The sequence below is a fragment of the Thunnus thynnus genome, chromosome 19 (assembly GCF_963924715.1).
Source record: "Thunnus thynnus chromosome 19, fThuThy2.1, whole genome shotgun sequence".
NCBI lineage: Eukaryota > Metazoa > Chordata > Actinopteri > Scombriformes > Scombridae > Thunnus > Thunnus thynnus.
In genome coordinates, this window is record NC_089535.1 from 27002701 (window position 1) to 27018801 (window position 16101).

At 38.3% G+C, this 16101-nt stretch overlaps 1 protein-coding gene across 1 annotated transcript in view; it reads right to left on the minus strand.

Moving 5' to 3' along the window:
- The window catches only part of dcc (DCC netrin 1 receptor), a 193189-nt gene that overhangs the window by 65086 nt on the left and 112002 nt on the right, over positions 1 to 16101 (minus strand). Inside the window, exons 17-21 of the mRNA XM_067575272.1 lie at positions 11041 to 11213; positions 9141 to 9279; positions 5482 to 5589; positions 4423 to 4617; positions 4244 to 4276 (exon numbers count right to left, since the gene is read on the minus strand). Coding sequence (XP_067431373.1) covers positions 4244 to 4276; positions 4423 to 4617; positions 5482 to 5589; positions 9141 to 9279; positions 11041 to 11213 — 648 coding nt within the window. The remainder of the gene's footprint in view (positions 1 to 4243; positions 4277 to 4422; positions 4618 to 5481; positions 5590 to 9140; positions 9280 to 11040; positions 11214 to 16101) is intronic.

Below are 16101 nucleotides of genomic sequence, written 5' to 3' on the forward strand. Positions count from 1 at the left end.
ACATCGATCTTCCCTCCTCCCCTGACGACGCTTCGCTCTGATTTATATGGAGAGTGACTGCAGTGTGTACAGTACATGTGCAAACACACACACACACACACAGACACACACACATACACAAACACACACACACACGGCTGTCAATGACAAACAGCACCATTTAACAGCCTGACACCAGAGCTGAGTCTCTCTGGTTCAGCGTCCCAACATGTGAATCACTTCACTGCACTTGAAGTCCAGCTGCATTGAAAATTCCCAGAGTGCATCTAGAACAGTGGACCAGGGCTCAGCTCATTGAACATGGTTTAAGTAATCCAGGCTAACATGATCTTATGTTGCTAAAATGATCCTGTTGATTCTAACTTGGTTCTTCGAATGCAGTTACAAGATTGATTTGTTCATCTTGAATAGCAGTATTTTCTGATCTTAAATAAAGGTAACACTAGTAGGGAATTGAAACTATGATCAGCACACATATGATTGGCTAAGGGCTGATCATGTGATTGTACTCAAGATTGGCTGACACAACAACATGCAGCACATTTTTACTGTAGCTGCACAATAGTTCATTTAAAGCTCAGGAACCCCCTTACTCACATTCTTTTCAATGAAGCCTTTTAAATCTCTCTTTAGCCAAATCAAACTTTGAAGAATACATTTTATCATCTTCATGCAAATGTCATTATTACCATTTTTCTGGTTACCTTAGTCTGACAAGAATCAGTATTTCATTGTACATATTTCTAAAACTCATAGTTCTAAAACTATATTCTGGATTAACTCTTTTTAATGATTTTTAATAATACTGATTTTATTTTATTTTGTAGCCTTTTTTAAAAATCATGTGCAGACTTTTTTATTCTTTATTATGAAAATGTAAATATGATACTTACATCAACAGATTTTTGATGAGATTAGTTCATATATAATTCATTAATCAATTAATTAACATTGAAAAGTCTTGTCATGCTCCAGCTAACTGTGAATAAATGGCACTTTTGCAGGTTTGAGCTTCAGGGCATGTTGCACTGATGATAGCTCCAGATATATTTTAAGCCAACTTTCAAGAAATGAAAAATCTGAGCTTGTATCAGCAATCAAATCAAGCTAACTCAGTTTGACCATAGAGTCTGCATGTGCTGTCTGGACTTGTGGAAGGCCCTCAGGGTATCTTGTGGGGGAATATAAGGTACTCAATCTTTTTGAAACAAGCCATTTGAACTGTTTAGTGAATATCCAGACTAAGAGCTTTGTCTATATACTCAGCAAGAAGTCAAAGCACATTCTTTGTGGGCTCCAGGGTTGTCCCTTGTCTCCTATTCTATTGCTGATGCTCATGGACATAATCTCTCAGTGCAGCGTTGATGTTGGTTTATGAATCGAGCACGGGACTGGGGCGGCTTGCAGCCAAGTGTGAAGAAGCTGAAATAAGAGTCTGCACCTTTAAGTCAGTGGTAATGGTGAATTGCTCCTTGTAGGTGGCAACTTTGTGAAGAGGGTTGAAGGAAGTTGTTGCATGTTCTCTTTGGGCTTCGCCAGGGTTTTTCCTTATCTCCAATTCTGTTCCTAACTAAGACAAAATGTCTCTGAGTGCAGCCAAGAACTGAAGTGTGTTTGGATACCTCCGATTTCCATTTCTGTTTTTTTTTTACTGACGATGTACTGCTGTTTGTTTAAGTCCAGCATACACTGGACAGCTTGCAGGTGTGCGTTACAGGAATCAAATGCTACAACACTATGTGATGTTGTTTTCTGTGCATGTTATAACTGTAACAACAGTCTGATACTGAGAATCCCGCTCATTATACTTTAAATTCAAAGGCTTTTTAAAAATAAAATTGAGCATTAAAGACTACAAAACCGCCCGTTATGTTCTCTCAGCCAGTGGAGTGCATATTTTGTATTGTAATGTAATGCAGTAACTTTAACAGCATAATGCAGTAACTTTAATAGGGCAAACAGGAGCGGCTTTGTACCAAAATATGACCAATTATCAAACACAGGGATTTAGAAATAAAGGCCTGCCTCTAATACAAGTCTGCTTTAAATAAAGGCCTGGTACCTTCTGTAGTTGAGGTAAATAAAGGCCTTGACCATTATTTGAAGAAATGTGGTATGTCTGTAAAAGCCATAGGATCTTTTTAAAATATATTTTTTATTATTTCACAGACTCCTTGCAATTACACCACAGACTACTACTTGAGAAACAATGCTTTAAGCAGCTGCTGTGAGATTTCAAAGTTTAGTGGAGCAAATTAAAAAAGTTTTGAGCCTTCATTAGCATCATGTCCCATCCTGCTTGCTGTTTGCAGCGGCTGATGAATAGAACCAGAGAGCAGAGCGTTAATTATGTCTGAGTTAATTTGACAAACTTAAATATGGTAAACAGTTCTTTTCCATCGCCTCCCATATGTCTGCATTAATAATGACAAAAGCTTCTTCTTCCTCTCTCTCCCTGCTTTTATTTCTCTCCGTCTGAAGAAAAATGATTTTTGCCTTGCAATTAACAAACGACTTTCCTCCAGCTTGATGAGTCAGAGTTGTTTGCATAAAGTGAAAAATAAATTCAATTAAGAAGAAAATGAAGTAACTTACTCTGTTTTCACATTTTTCATCTCTGTCTCCTTTTCTCGTTGAATGATTTCTCATTAGTGCACATGTGACAAACAAAACTGAGATTTCAGCCAGTCAAGCCAGGCTCATCCTTCTCTCCTCTCTTCATTCTTCCTTCATTCCTTCTTAAGCTTTTTCAACTTTATTTCTGTTTTCTCCCTTCCATTCGTCCTTTTTTCTAATCTTTTCCTCACACCTCACCTTTTTCTAAACTCTCTTCCCTTCATTCTTTTTCCCTTACTCGTAATCATTTGACAGCTGCCAGTAGTTGAGAATCAGATTACAATTGATAAGAACAAAAGAATATTGACTTCCATTCAATTTATTTCAATCGGTGTGATTGCTGGCATAATAATACCTCCCCATACACCATACTTTTAGCTAGTTGTTCAAATAGTCCAATCCAGCTCCTACTTTTCATAGCTATATCCTCTTTTGAAATACAAAGCTTTTAGTTGAAGAATAATTACATTGAGTCGATCGCATAAAAAACTAACAGAGAATCTCAGAGATTGTTTGTGCCACAGGAATCATATCTGGCACATATATTGGGCATCCGCATTCAAACACCACCGCCACCATATGGCCAGTAATACTTTAAATAACCCTTGTACTGTGAGTCATAGAATAAAGATCCTTGGATAGTGTACTAGCCTCACCCATTTCTGCTAACCCTTTTTTTGCATTTTCCTCTACATTTTTCACCAAATCTTCACCACACATGACAAAACGTATGTGAATGAGCCTGAAAAAAATGGAATTTTGTTGTTTTATATTGCAGACCATTTTTTCTATAATGTGAAGGTCACCAAAGTTTTGTAGATGTGGCTTATGTGCCATAATCTTTGAACGCATCATGCAATTGCAAGGTGGGTGACGTGTGCACATCTAGCAAAGATCTAGATGGCACACAATATAAATATAACACTAAAATTACTATAATTCTATTATCATTGTTACGTCTTTGGATCCTGAAATACTGTGTAAAGTTTAGGAGAATGTCCTGCTGTAATTTACCTGTGAATACATGATGCTATTCAACATTCATCTGCTTATGTTCAGCAACTTTATCAGTCTTGTCAACTTGTACCCCATCAGCAGCACGGCTGTACCATACACACTACATTTCCTTTAGTTGTCATTGTGCTTGAGGAACAAAACACAGAAAAGTAGATAAAAAATAATTTGAAGATCAGAGATAATAGATAACAATGTGATTTCAAGATCAAATACAATTTGAGATCAAGGATAATTTAAACTTTACAAGAAATTACGATAATATTCTTTGTAAAACTGTAGATTATTGAAGATTATTTGAAGATGATTTGACTTGAATTAGAGATGATCTGATAAAAAGACATGAAATGAGAAGATGTTTGAAGATCAAAGATGATTTTAAAATCAAGATTTTGAAGCTAATTTGAATATTAACTTTAATCAGAGATGATCTAATGAGAAACACACTTTGTAAATAATTTCAAGATTAAAGATGATTTGATGATTGGAAATTATATGATGACAGATTTCTGTTAAGTCACATTATTTGAGATGATACATAATCTAAAATTCACACACAGACACACGCACACGCACACGCACACGCACACGCACCAGCAGAGAAAAAGCTTACCTTGATCATTGGCCATCTTGTCTGGATGTTCCACTGAAAGACAACCAGAAAGATTCAGCAAAACTTATAAATTATAAAACAAAGGAATACATTTACACATAAAGCAGGTCTTGATCTTCAGTTACACACACACACACACACACACACACACACACACACAGACAGACACACTGACAGACCTTTTGCAGTCCTGAAGTGGATGGGCTCAGACAGTGGGCCGACTCCTTTGGCGTTCTTGGCCTGAATCCTGAAGTAATAAACCGTATCGAGGTTCAGATCGACAACCTGATGGGTCAGCCGGTCGCCGCTGATCGTCTCCATCACCCAGTCATCTATTGGCATGTTCTTATCCAGCGTGTAGTACAGGATGTAGCCTGTCAGACAAGTATTTACATGTTATATGAGTTTAAAAAAACAATAATGTTCTTATCCAGAGTGCAGTGCAGGATGTGATCGTCAGACAAAAATTATATGTAAGAGTTAATTTTTTTTTTAAAATTCTCATCCAGTTTGTTATAAAAATATTATAATGTATGTATCAGGGAAAATGACCCATTTAGGACAGAAGATATCTCATATAACCAGTGTCATGTAAGACCCGTAGAGGTATGTAGACTACTCTTTCATTAGATGATAAAGACAGAAAGATGTTTAGTAGTTTAGAAGTAAAATGTGAGATGCAATATTTTTAAATGGAATTAGGCATAACATATAGAATAAAACAAAGTACAAAAGCATCTCAGATCTAAAAATATATGATCTCTGTGAGTGTGTGTTGTGCAGCGCTTTTCTGTTATCCCTGCAGGGAGCGTTTGTTTCGTCCTCCGGGACACAGCAGGAGCAGCAGAGCTCGTTAAAACAGACGCGTTTGCAGCCAGGCCGATCGCCCAGAGGAAGAGAGAGAAAACAATGGAAGAAAGTGTGGCTGTATGTGTGTGTGTGTGTGTGTGTGTTTGGACACGCAGAGTGACAACTGAATACTTGTACTCTTGAACACTTTGTTGATATTATCAGTAAGGAAATGTTTGCCTACTTTCAAATATTGACGGACTAAACAACTAATATATTAACTGATAAACTAATATATCAACTAATATATTAACTAATATATTGACTGATAAAATCAGCAGTTTAGTCAACAATTAAGATAACTATTACCTCTGATGATGAACAGTGAGTGTGAATTGAGCAGTAAGTATGTAACGTGTGGTGATTGGTATGTTTGTGTGGACACTCACCTGTGATTCGTCCGTTAGCCTCCATCGGCGGTTGCCAGCTGATTAAAATAGCGCGGGGTCGTCCTTCACGACTGATCACTGTCAGGTCTTTGGGGGCGGAGCTAGGAGCTGTCCATTATGCATAGACGAGAAGAAAAGGAGAGAAAAAAGCAGTGTGAGAGGTGGCAGAATGAGATGATGGTGCAATTAGCTTCAGTTTCTGCATTTCAGCTGATGAAGGTTAGATTGTTTGGGGGTTCATTAAGTAAATGAGCAGATGATTTGCTGAAATACAATGAGTTACCCACACCTTGACATGTCCATTAAAATGCAACTAATGTGATTAAAGGAATAATTTAATATTTTGGGAAATGTTCAGTCCATGAAGTATCAGGCTATAGCAAGAAGATTATTGGCTAAGTTTAGCCTCTCTGAGGCTAAAGCACAGCGGTGCTTTGAGCTAATGTCAGCATGCTAACATGCTCTCACTTACAATACTAGCATAATGCTTACCGAGGATTATTTTTAAATAATAATTTTTAATTATGTTCAGCATTTTAGTTGCATTTGCTATATGGCACTAAAGAAAAAGTACAACTGTTGGAATTGTCATTAGTTTTGCAGATATTTATTCACAAATAAAAGTATTTGGACAAAAAATTATTTTCTCATAATGGCACTAAATGAAACATCATCACTGACTGTAGCGTGGACATAACTGATAGTATTTGAACCTGTCATAACCACACCTGCAGTTGATTGGGTAATACCAAGCATAAAATATTGAATGAAATATTGACTATACCCCCAAGTTCAATAGTTAATAGAAACTATGTCTAAAATGTATTGGCTAATGATAACACCGCAATTCTGTAAGCAAATGACATGACACAAAGTTTGGATTCAAATCAGACACAAACCACCTCCAAAACTGTGAGCTGAAATCGTACAGAACTTTTTTAGCACCCATAAAAGGTCCTTAACTCCCACACACATTTTCTCAAGTATTCTGACTGATTTGTTGGCAATGCTGGGAATTACATTAAAGCCCTAACTTGACTTTACTCTTCATGTTAAGTGTCATTGGTTATAATGAAGCAAAAGCAAAATGGATTCAATCCTATCTCACAGGTATATTTTGAAAGGTGACTTTTAATAGAACGTCCATAATCAACGGGGTCCCCAAGGGAAGCGTCCTGGAGCCATTTTTTTTTTTTATCATGAATTAATGATTTAAAATTTGCCTTCTCGTGATCTTTCTTGATGTGGATGGTGCTCCATTGAATACACCATTTACAGATAAATACTAAAATACAGAAAATGTTCAGTGTCGAGCTGCAGAAGATTTCCCTTATTTTAGGGAAAACAAAGATCATTCTGTTTTGGATTCTTCAGTTACAATGGGCCCAACAGTAATTGCAGCAAAAACAGCAACTATTTTGGTTGAATTTTAGATTATTAACTCCCAGAAGAGCCCATGGCACTGAAGCAAAATGAGTCAAACAATTCTTGTCAAGTAAAGCAGCTCTGCTAGATAGTGTAATATTATAAGCTCTTGCGGGGGCTTTAGTTCAAAGACATTTAGTCTCTTTGCTTGCTGGCATATCCATGTATTTATAGAACTGCACTGAATGCCAGGTCATGTCAACATCTTGTGACTGTCAAGGTTGATGCAGTTCAAGGGTCAAGCAACAAAATTAAACCATTCTGCTTTTATTTTTACATTTTTTATATTTTCTAATTTAAAAGAAACTTCATGAACTTTTTTGGTGGAAAAAACATATCAGTCACAATTTATTTTTTAAAGGAGAATATGTTTCATATTTTTTTAAAATATATCTGGAGGGGTCTTTATTATTTACTTATCAAAAATGTATCTATTTTTTAGCAGATGTCTTGCAATTCCATTTACATATCAGGCAACCCCAGGTGGGGTGCCCATTCCAAAGCTTGGGAATTGTGGTGTAAAGGGTTCATCAGCGTGAAAACTGCACAATGATCTGCCCATTAGACTTTGCTGCATTGGAATTCATCCTCTGGGGAGCAAGAAAAACTTAAAGCAAATTTAATGTACTCTTTTCTCAGACTAAGTATAAGATCTGCTTTACCTCACCAAATACTGTATGATATATTGTCCTTTAACTAGTGTCTTGTGTCCTTAGACACAGGAAGTGATTATTTCTAACAGTAAGGCAGAGGTATTATGAGCTGCAGTCAAGGCGGTTTTTTCTGTCTTTTGCTGTGAAAATGTGGTCAGTGTTTGTGTGTCCAGAGCCAGTGGATCACTGCAGGGACTGAGTGGGCTCAGTCCGTATGCTCGCTCTGAATGTCAATGTATTCCAGCAGGCCCCAGAGAGCCAGCGGGGTAATGCCGTTCACGCTTAATTGGATGACAAATCCGACAAACATGATTGTAAACATCCTGAAAGGGATACCTTGACATTTTGATTTCAGTGTGCGGTTCTGTTTCATTGTTGCAGACAGTTGTGTTGTTGTTGCGGGGGTGAGTGGAGTTTCTCTGTGACAACTCACTGAACCAAAACATGACTTCTGTTAACGCTCCTTATTATAACTAATCACTATTCAGGGAGGGTAAAAAGAAAAGGAAGTTTGGCACCTTATTGTTTTGATGTACCTACGTTTCCTGAACCTGTCCTCATTCAGTGATTCTCTGTTTTCCCCTGAATGACTTTCAACAAATCCCCTGAGAAAAACTGTGAACTTCCTGCATTCAGGGGTTTTTACATGTCAGTGAGGAGGAAATAACAGAAGAAAAGTTTATTACAACTTTTTTTTAAAAAGAATCAACCACTTAAACTCTAAAACCAAACACAACCTTGAGTGTAAAAGTACTCTTGACCTTGGGAACAGCAGTTTGACAAGACAAAACTGAACTCAAGGTCCACTTAATGAAGTTTATCGTTCAAGAAGTTGCACTTGCTGATTTGCATTAGCTGCTTTGTTCACTTTTCGCAATCACTGGCTCATTCATGAACTGTTTGGCTTCCAGCTGAATAGCTAATAATAACATCCATACAGGTGAACAATATGGTCACAGTGTATCTGCACACTTTTGAAATCAAAATCAAACCGGAAGAAATCATATTACCTTTATAAGACCCCAACAAAGAAAACATAATACCTCCACAGGAGAGTAAATGCACATTAGGGCTGTGTTTCAAATGAATCACTACATTAATATGGATATTTTTCCAATATTGATATGATATGCTTGTATTTTACAAGGTATGTCAAATAACATATAAAACTATCAAAATATGATAATCAAAATGTTTTATGCAATGAACTGTTTTCCTGTTACGTCATACATGAAAAAACCCTTCAAACATCATAAACAAAACCTCATAGAGATGTCTGCGGATAATTCAGGTGAAAACATTGCCAACAATGAACACTGGAGTTATCCTAACCTGAAGAAGCTGGTTGTTTAATAACTCCCATGATGCCACGTATGCATACATATTGTGTGTTTAAACTGCCAACATAATGTTACTCATACCTCAAGGTATAGAAACTGAAGACGTTTTGACTGTTCCTCACTTCTTCAAAGGGCAGTTGGGTTAAGACTTGGGGTTAGGGTTAGGGAATGTTGTACCAGTTGGGGTCTTCACAATGATAGAAGGACATGGTGTGTGTGTTTGTGTGTGTGAGAGACTTACCTGCTTCATATGTGGTGGCGTGTGCAGTCATACTCCAGGTACTGGACTTGCGACCTTTGGTTACCATGACAGCAAACTCGTACATGGTGTTTGGTTTGAGGCCATTGACGGTGTGACTGAGCGCTGTGGTGTCTGCAGACTGGACACACAACACATTTGCAGAAGTTAATACACTTTTACAATATATCTGAAAAAGAAGTTGTTTGTCAATACATTAGCAAGACTGTCAAAAGACATTGTAGAGTTGCTCCTCATTAACTTGTAAATTTAAACATTCACTGATATTTTTCATTTTGCATAAATCTGATTTAAAGGGGAAAAAAAGTTCCAAGCCTGGACTTAAACCTGAAGTCTGGCTTACATTAGCCAGAGGCAGAACATCCAGATATCTCAGTTTGAAACTATGAATTTCAATTTCAGAGATGATGTTGTCTAGTTAGGTTGCTGCTATATATTGCACATTTGCAATGACTTATATAAGCAGTTTATCAGTTAGACTCTGAAAATGTATATATTGGATATGACAACATATATACTGTAGGTATACATACTGTAAACACAATATAGATAATACAGAGAAATACTGACATGAACAACGCCTTCAAAGTTTCATAAAACTTTGAAAATGTGTCCGTCTTCCTTTTTCCTTTTTGTTATGGAGACAGTCAGTCCTTCTTTGTTTGTACTTATAAAAAGATTATTTCAATTAACTCGGTTATATTTTCACTTTAAGATTAGGCCTCTGTTTGTCCTTGATTCACTAAGAAAACATCTTTCTTAAGAATCTGAGAGAAAAAAGGAAGAAAAGGCCTTTCTGCTTCCCTCCATCTGTTCTTCGTAAAGGTGAGCAGACTGTCTGCCCTTATACTGATTTTCTATTTCAAGTGTTTTTAACCAAATTATTTTCAAACTTTTCACAGTTTGGAAGAAAAATTGTTCACAGCGTCAACAGGATAACATGACAAGATCAGTGAAGGAGTTGGTCTTCTTTTCAGAACAATCCAAATGATCAAGGTTATGTCTTACTTAAATACTTCTCCTCTTGCACCGCCATAGAGTCAAAGCCGTTGTAATTTTCCAGTCTATTTTCTGTTCTGTGAGTCTTGCTTGTAAAACTCCTTGATCTTCCACAATTACTCTTTACACAAGCTGCGCTCCATTTAGTTGTGCCAGCATGCCACTTGTTATATAGCAGCAAGGAACAAGACACCTGCTTCAACTGAGTGCAGGCAGCACATGAATGATGTTTAATCCTATCAGCTGATAATCAATCAGCAGCATCTGGTGGAGATGCTGTGAAGTAGAAATGTAGGTAGGGGGGCTTAATACACAAGTTTAAGTGTTGTCTGATAAAGTGTATGCAATGTATGCATTTCATTGCAGACACACTTAGACCAATAGGTCTCAAATGTAGTCCCAAGTCAAGACCAATGAGTCCCAAATCAAATCCTAAGTCAAGACAGGTAAGACCCAAGTCAAGTCCTAAGTCAAGAGCAACAAGTCCTAAGTCAAGACCAACAAGTCCTAAGTCAAGAGCAACAAGTCCTAAGTCAAGACCAACAAGTCCTAAGTCAAGAGCAACAAGTCCTAAGTCAAGACCAACAAGTCCTAAGTCAAGAGCAACAAGTCCTAAGTCAAGAGCAACAAATCCTAAGTCAAGACCAACAAATCCTAAGTCAAGACCAACAAGTCCTAAGTCAAGACCAACAAGTCCTAAGTCAATTAATTGGCATCAACAGTCAAAGTCAAGTTCCAAGTCTTTTTTGATGTTGTCAAGTCAAGTCTTAAATCATCATGACTCGCGTCTGACTTGAACATGTTCGTAACTCTGGCAGAGACAGTGTTAAACTAAGTAGTAATGTAGAACAGCTGCACATTAACATCGATTGCCGGTGTTTACCTTGTACTTGCCGCTGGTGGAGTAGCTGGTCTTCCACTTGACGGAGTAGTAGCGGACCTCGGATGACTTCTGGTTCTTGGTCATGGAGTTGTCGGCCCAGGAGACGCGTACCGAGTCCGAGGAGAGAGCCACAGCTTGGACCCCCACAGGGGGGATCATAGGAGTGCTGGTGTCTGGCATGGGAGTGGGGTATTTATCAAAGAGGTGAAAGAGGTCATCCTCAGATGGGTCTATGGGGTCTGAGGTGGGGTCGTTAACGGTAACCCGGGTTTTTGGTGATATTTAATGAGATCATACAGTGCAATGAATGTGTGATAATGATGGTTTTTATGTGGAGAAATGAGTGGCACAAGCATATATTCAGATTAATATAGATTTGTTACATGTTCATATAGACAAACAATGTAAAATAAAAGAATACACAGAGGACATGCAGGTTTGGAAGTGACATGCAGCAGGCAGCCATGTGTGTGAGTGGAGGGAAAGGAGGACAGGAGGAGTGGATGGATGAGGAAGTGAAAAACAGGAGAGAAAAAAGACAAAGAGTAAGAAGACAGTGAAAGATAAAAGCCGTCACTCTAAACAGGAAGTGGAGTCACAGATCCACAGAGGGGCGGGGCTTAAAGGACGAAACACAGCAGAGCAGTATCAGCTGAACATCTGCAGGTCTCATCTTTAGCTATTTTTCAATACTAAAATCCACCACTGCACTTTTAATTGCTAACAACCATGATATGGTCAAATTTAACTCTGGGTTTGGCACTTTTGCTTTTCTTTTTAAATATTGTTACTATCTCATGTTATGCTTGCAGGACTGAGAATAGCAGGTTTTCTGCTCACCAGTATGGCAGCTGCATTGCTTTAATATGGAAGGATTCGGCCGATGTAAACTGTTTAATGTTGTTTTCTGTCATATTTTATTCAGAAAAGGTTATTTGTAGTGCTTGGATGTACAAATATGTATTGATATATTGAGTTAATTAGTCATTTGTTAATAAGGCTTATAGAAACCCCTTACTACTAGGGATGAATCCTCCCCAACAGTTATGATCTTGAAAGCTGAAATCAGGTGTGATAAAATGAAGCAGACACTCATTTTTGAGTTCTCCCTAATTAGCCTGTCATCTCAAAAAGTCGTTATCTCATTATCTTGAGAAATCGACAGTTTGTTTTCTCAAGCTAATTAGATAAATTAACCCGTTATCATGAGAAAACAAGCTTTGTTATCTTGAGATCACGAGATCATTTACTCGTCATCTTCAGATAACAGCATTAAAAAAACAATTGCCATTCTCAGCTTCCATAGTTGTCACACGAGATGTCTTACATTTTAGATGTTAAATATCTGAAAAGCACATGTGACTTTCTATTTTGACAGTCACATGTGAAATGGTATTCCACATGTAGTGAAGAGGTTCTGGGGGTTTTATAAAGAAAAGAAAAGAAATTATATATATATGTTAACATTGGTGATACAAGCTTTTCACCTGACACAATATTTGATTTCCATCCAGCATGTCAATTCATATGCTGCTTTTGTACAATTGAATAAATGAAACCCATCGCCTTGGATCAGTGTCTCCAGCCAATCAGAGAAAAGATGCTGCCTTCAGGTGCTTTCAGAGATACTGTAGATGCGAGCCCAGAAATCCTAAACCTAAAATAAAACACTGGTGATGTTTATTAGATTCAAATATTATCCTCCCTTAGTTGAGATTTTTCTTGTCTATTTTCATATTACTAAATACTTTTAAAGGCAGTTCTGTTTCTGACATACAGCACCTGAACACCTCATGGGGGGTGTAAATGTGGCTGCTGAACCAGGACATTCAGGGTGGAGGAGCACCTGAAGGCAGCAGAACATAGAACAGATGCTAACAGATGCTAACAGAGAGCTGGAACGAGCACAGTGAAGTGACGCAAAAAAAAAGATAAAAGCTGCTCTGCTGATTCCAGCTCTGTGATCTCTGATCTACAGACAGTCAAACCTACTGGAAGCAGAAACACAGTTAGTGACACAGGTAGAGGAAAATACACACACACACATCAGCTCTGAACTTAACAATGCTGTTTTCTGGTTCACTGCAAAATCACTAACATGAATTCAAACGAAACCCTTATTTTTTAATTGTATGCATTTAATAAGTAAAACAGCCTGCAGGGTAGCTAGTAACAACTGATTGTTTGTCACAGTGTTGCTGACTGACACTGATGACATTAAGTCCAGAAGGCAAGATACTAAATAAAGGCAATAATTGAATTAAAAATGCAGGATGCAAAAAATAAATAACTAAAAAAAAACAATAGAATCAAAATTACAAATGAATAATTAAATGTATAAAAATTAAATACGGATTCTAAGGGATTCTAAGACCTCTTAAATGTTGCTCCAATTCCTTGAATATAAATCAAGGACAGTAAAAGTGAAAAAAAAACAACACTCATGTTTTTCTTCTGGTTCCATTTTCACTCGTTTCTATACAAACAGCAGGAAAAAAGACCAGAGGAAGATGCAGCTTTTTGTCTTTTTTATGAGAAATGATTTTAACATCTATTTTTTTGATCTTAGTGCCTTTACACACACACACACACTCACACAGATATTAAAAGTGTTACTGGAACAAATCATTTCTCGCTGTACAGTCTCTCTCCTCAGGCTCAACATCATCAGCCCTCATAATCACTTAAAGTATTGGAATGATTTTGGGTGAAGTGGGCTACAGGTGCGTGTTGGATCTCTGTTGGTTACCACAAGGGTTAAAACCAGACTTATGATTTAAACTCTACACTGCTCTTCTTATTGTTCAATATCCTTGGATTGGACCAATTTATGAAATTAATTTGTCAAGCCCTTATGGCTGACATGTAACTTATTTTCATTAAAATATTGTAACATAAAACATTGGGGTTTTTTTGTTTTGTTTTTTTACGTCAGTGGTTCGATCTAGCATCTCTCTCTCCTCTTTATTTCCTGTCTACTCTCTACCGTCGCTCTAATAAAGGCTTAACCCCCGACATCGATAATGTCACCTGGTCCAATGACGACATTTTCAGTCATTGAGATAACTGTTTAACATACAGCTCTGAATGCTTCTTTGCTGCAGTTGGAACATCATGTCCGTTACATTCGGCTTTAGTGAATGACTGTAGTGGAGCTGACTGCGTCCATATGAATGACCCGCTGCAGTTTATCACAACTTCGGTTTTATTTTTGTAGTTAATAATTGAGATCTGGGAACACAAGGACGTCACTAAAAAGACGTCAGGCAGGTCAAGAAATAACGAGCCGTCAGACAATCAGACGGGCAAACTGTAGGAAAAACTGTTATAAACATCTGTCACAGTTTACAGACTGATGTTCTGCTTCCACTTTGACCTATACTGCTCTATATTTAACACACACAGTTTTCCTGTGTAATGAGGGGTTTCTACCAGCATTATTTTAGTTGTGCTTTCAGTTTTACCCCCAAATAAAGTGGTTTACAGACTTCTGGATAAACGACTGGCTTGTTTCCAACCTGCTTAATCATCTGACTGCTCTTGTTTCTTGCTCCATCAGACTATTTAGAGATGCCACTGTGTTCCCACGTCTCTGCAATGAACTTAATGAGTACCATGTTATTAGGACTAAAAGAAATGGCGCACAAAACTACAAAAAGAAAACACAAGTTGTAGTAAAATGTAGTTTTCCTTTAAACCTGATGAACTGTGTGATTTGATTCGCTGAAGTCGGCCTCTTAACAGTGATGCTGGACAATAAGCAATCAATTACTTTAGTTTTAAGGCTTAAGTTTTAGATTTAAACCACTTGATTACTGAACATATTCAGTATTCATATTCAGTGTGGAGACTACGACCTCATGGGTTCGTGTGAAGGCAGGATGGGTTCTGGGAGATAAAGCAGGTTTGTCCCGTTGTGTCTGCAGTGTAAACGAGACCACTGAGAGAATCAACACTGACATCTAATGTGTTGCTGTTGAAGAGGGATGTACAGCTGCAGGCCAGCAGAGAGAGAGAGAGAGAGAGGGAGAGATTGATGAAGGAGGTGTTTGGAGCTGCGGGGCGAGCTGCAGGAGGCGTTGTCGTGGTTAAACTGGTCGTCCAGCATCACAATAAAGCTCCAGTCAGGACAGAATACTAATGAGGATGGAGGACACGCCTCCTCCTCCTCCTCCTCCTCCTCCTCCCTCACCGCACTCCTTCATCTGCTCTCTCCTCCCTCACTCCCTTCTTTTCATTACTCTCCACATCCCTCCTCCGTCTGCTCACTTTTCTTCCTCCTTTTCACATTTATTCGGCGATCCCTTGTTTCCTCCCTTCCTCTCTTACCCCTCCCACCTCACTGCCTTCATCCCTTCCTCTTTTCTTCCTTTTCCTTATCTTCTGTCTTTACTTAAATCCTCCTCTCTCACTCACCTCACCCTTTCCTTCCCTATTTCACTCTCTCCCCTTACTCCCTCTCTGCCTATCTTCCTCCCCCTCTTTCTCCCTCCATCCTTTCATACTGCTCCTGTCCCTCCTGCCATTCTCCCTCTCTCTCTCTCTCTGCGGTCCTCCAGACGTTGATTTAATGGCAGTGTGGTGGTTGGTTGAGGATCAGTTGTATCTCTGCAGTGTGCGGGTGGTGAAGCGAGGACGAGGCAGTATATTAACGAGGATCCCGCCGTTAACGAACCGTTTTTTAAAGCTCTCGTAAAAAAACTCTTTGGCAGCCTGCCGCCACGAAGTGACAGAGAATTCAGCTTGTCTCGCCATGACAAGACAGAAAGTATGTGTGTTACTGTTGATGACCTTGTCAGAACAGTAGTGGATTTAGTTTCTGTCTCAGCCCTCAGGGCCTCAGCTTATCAACACCTCATTGTCATACTACAACTGTAGTATATATCTCTGCAGAAATCCAGATGTGTTCATATATTTCTATAGAACTCCAGATGTGTCTACGTATAGCTGTAGAACTCCATGAGTTTATGAATTTGCACAGAACTCCAGATGTATTTACATATTTCTACAGAACCCCAGATGTGTTGATATAGGTCTATAGAACTCCAGATGTGTCTACAT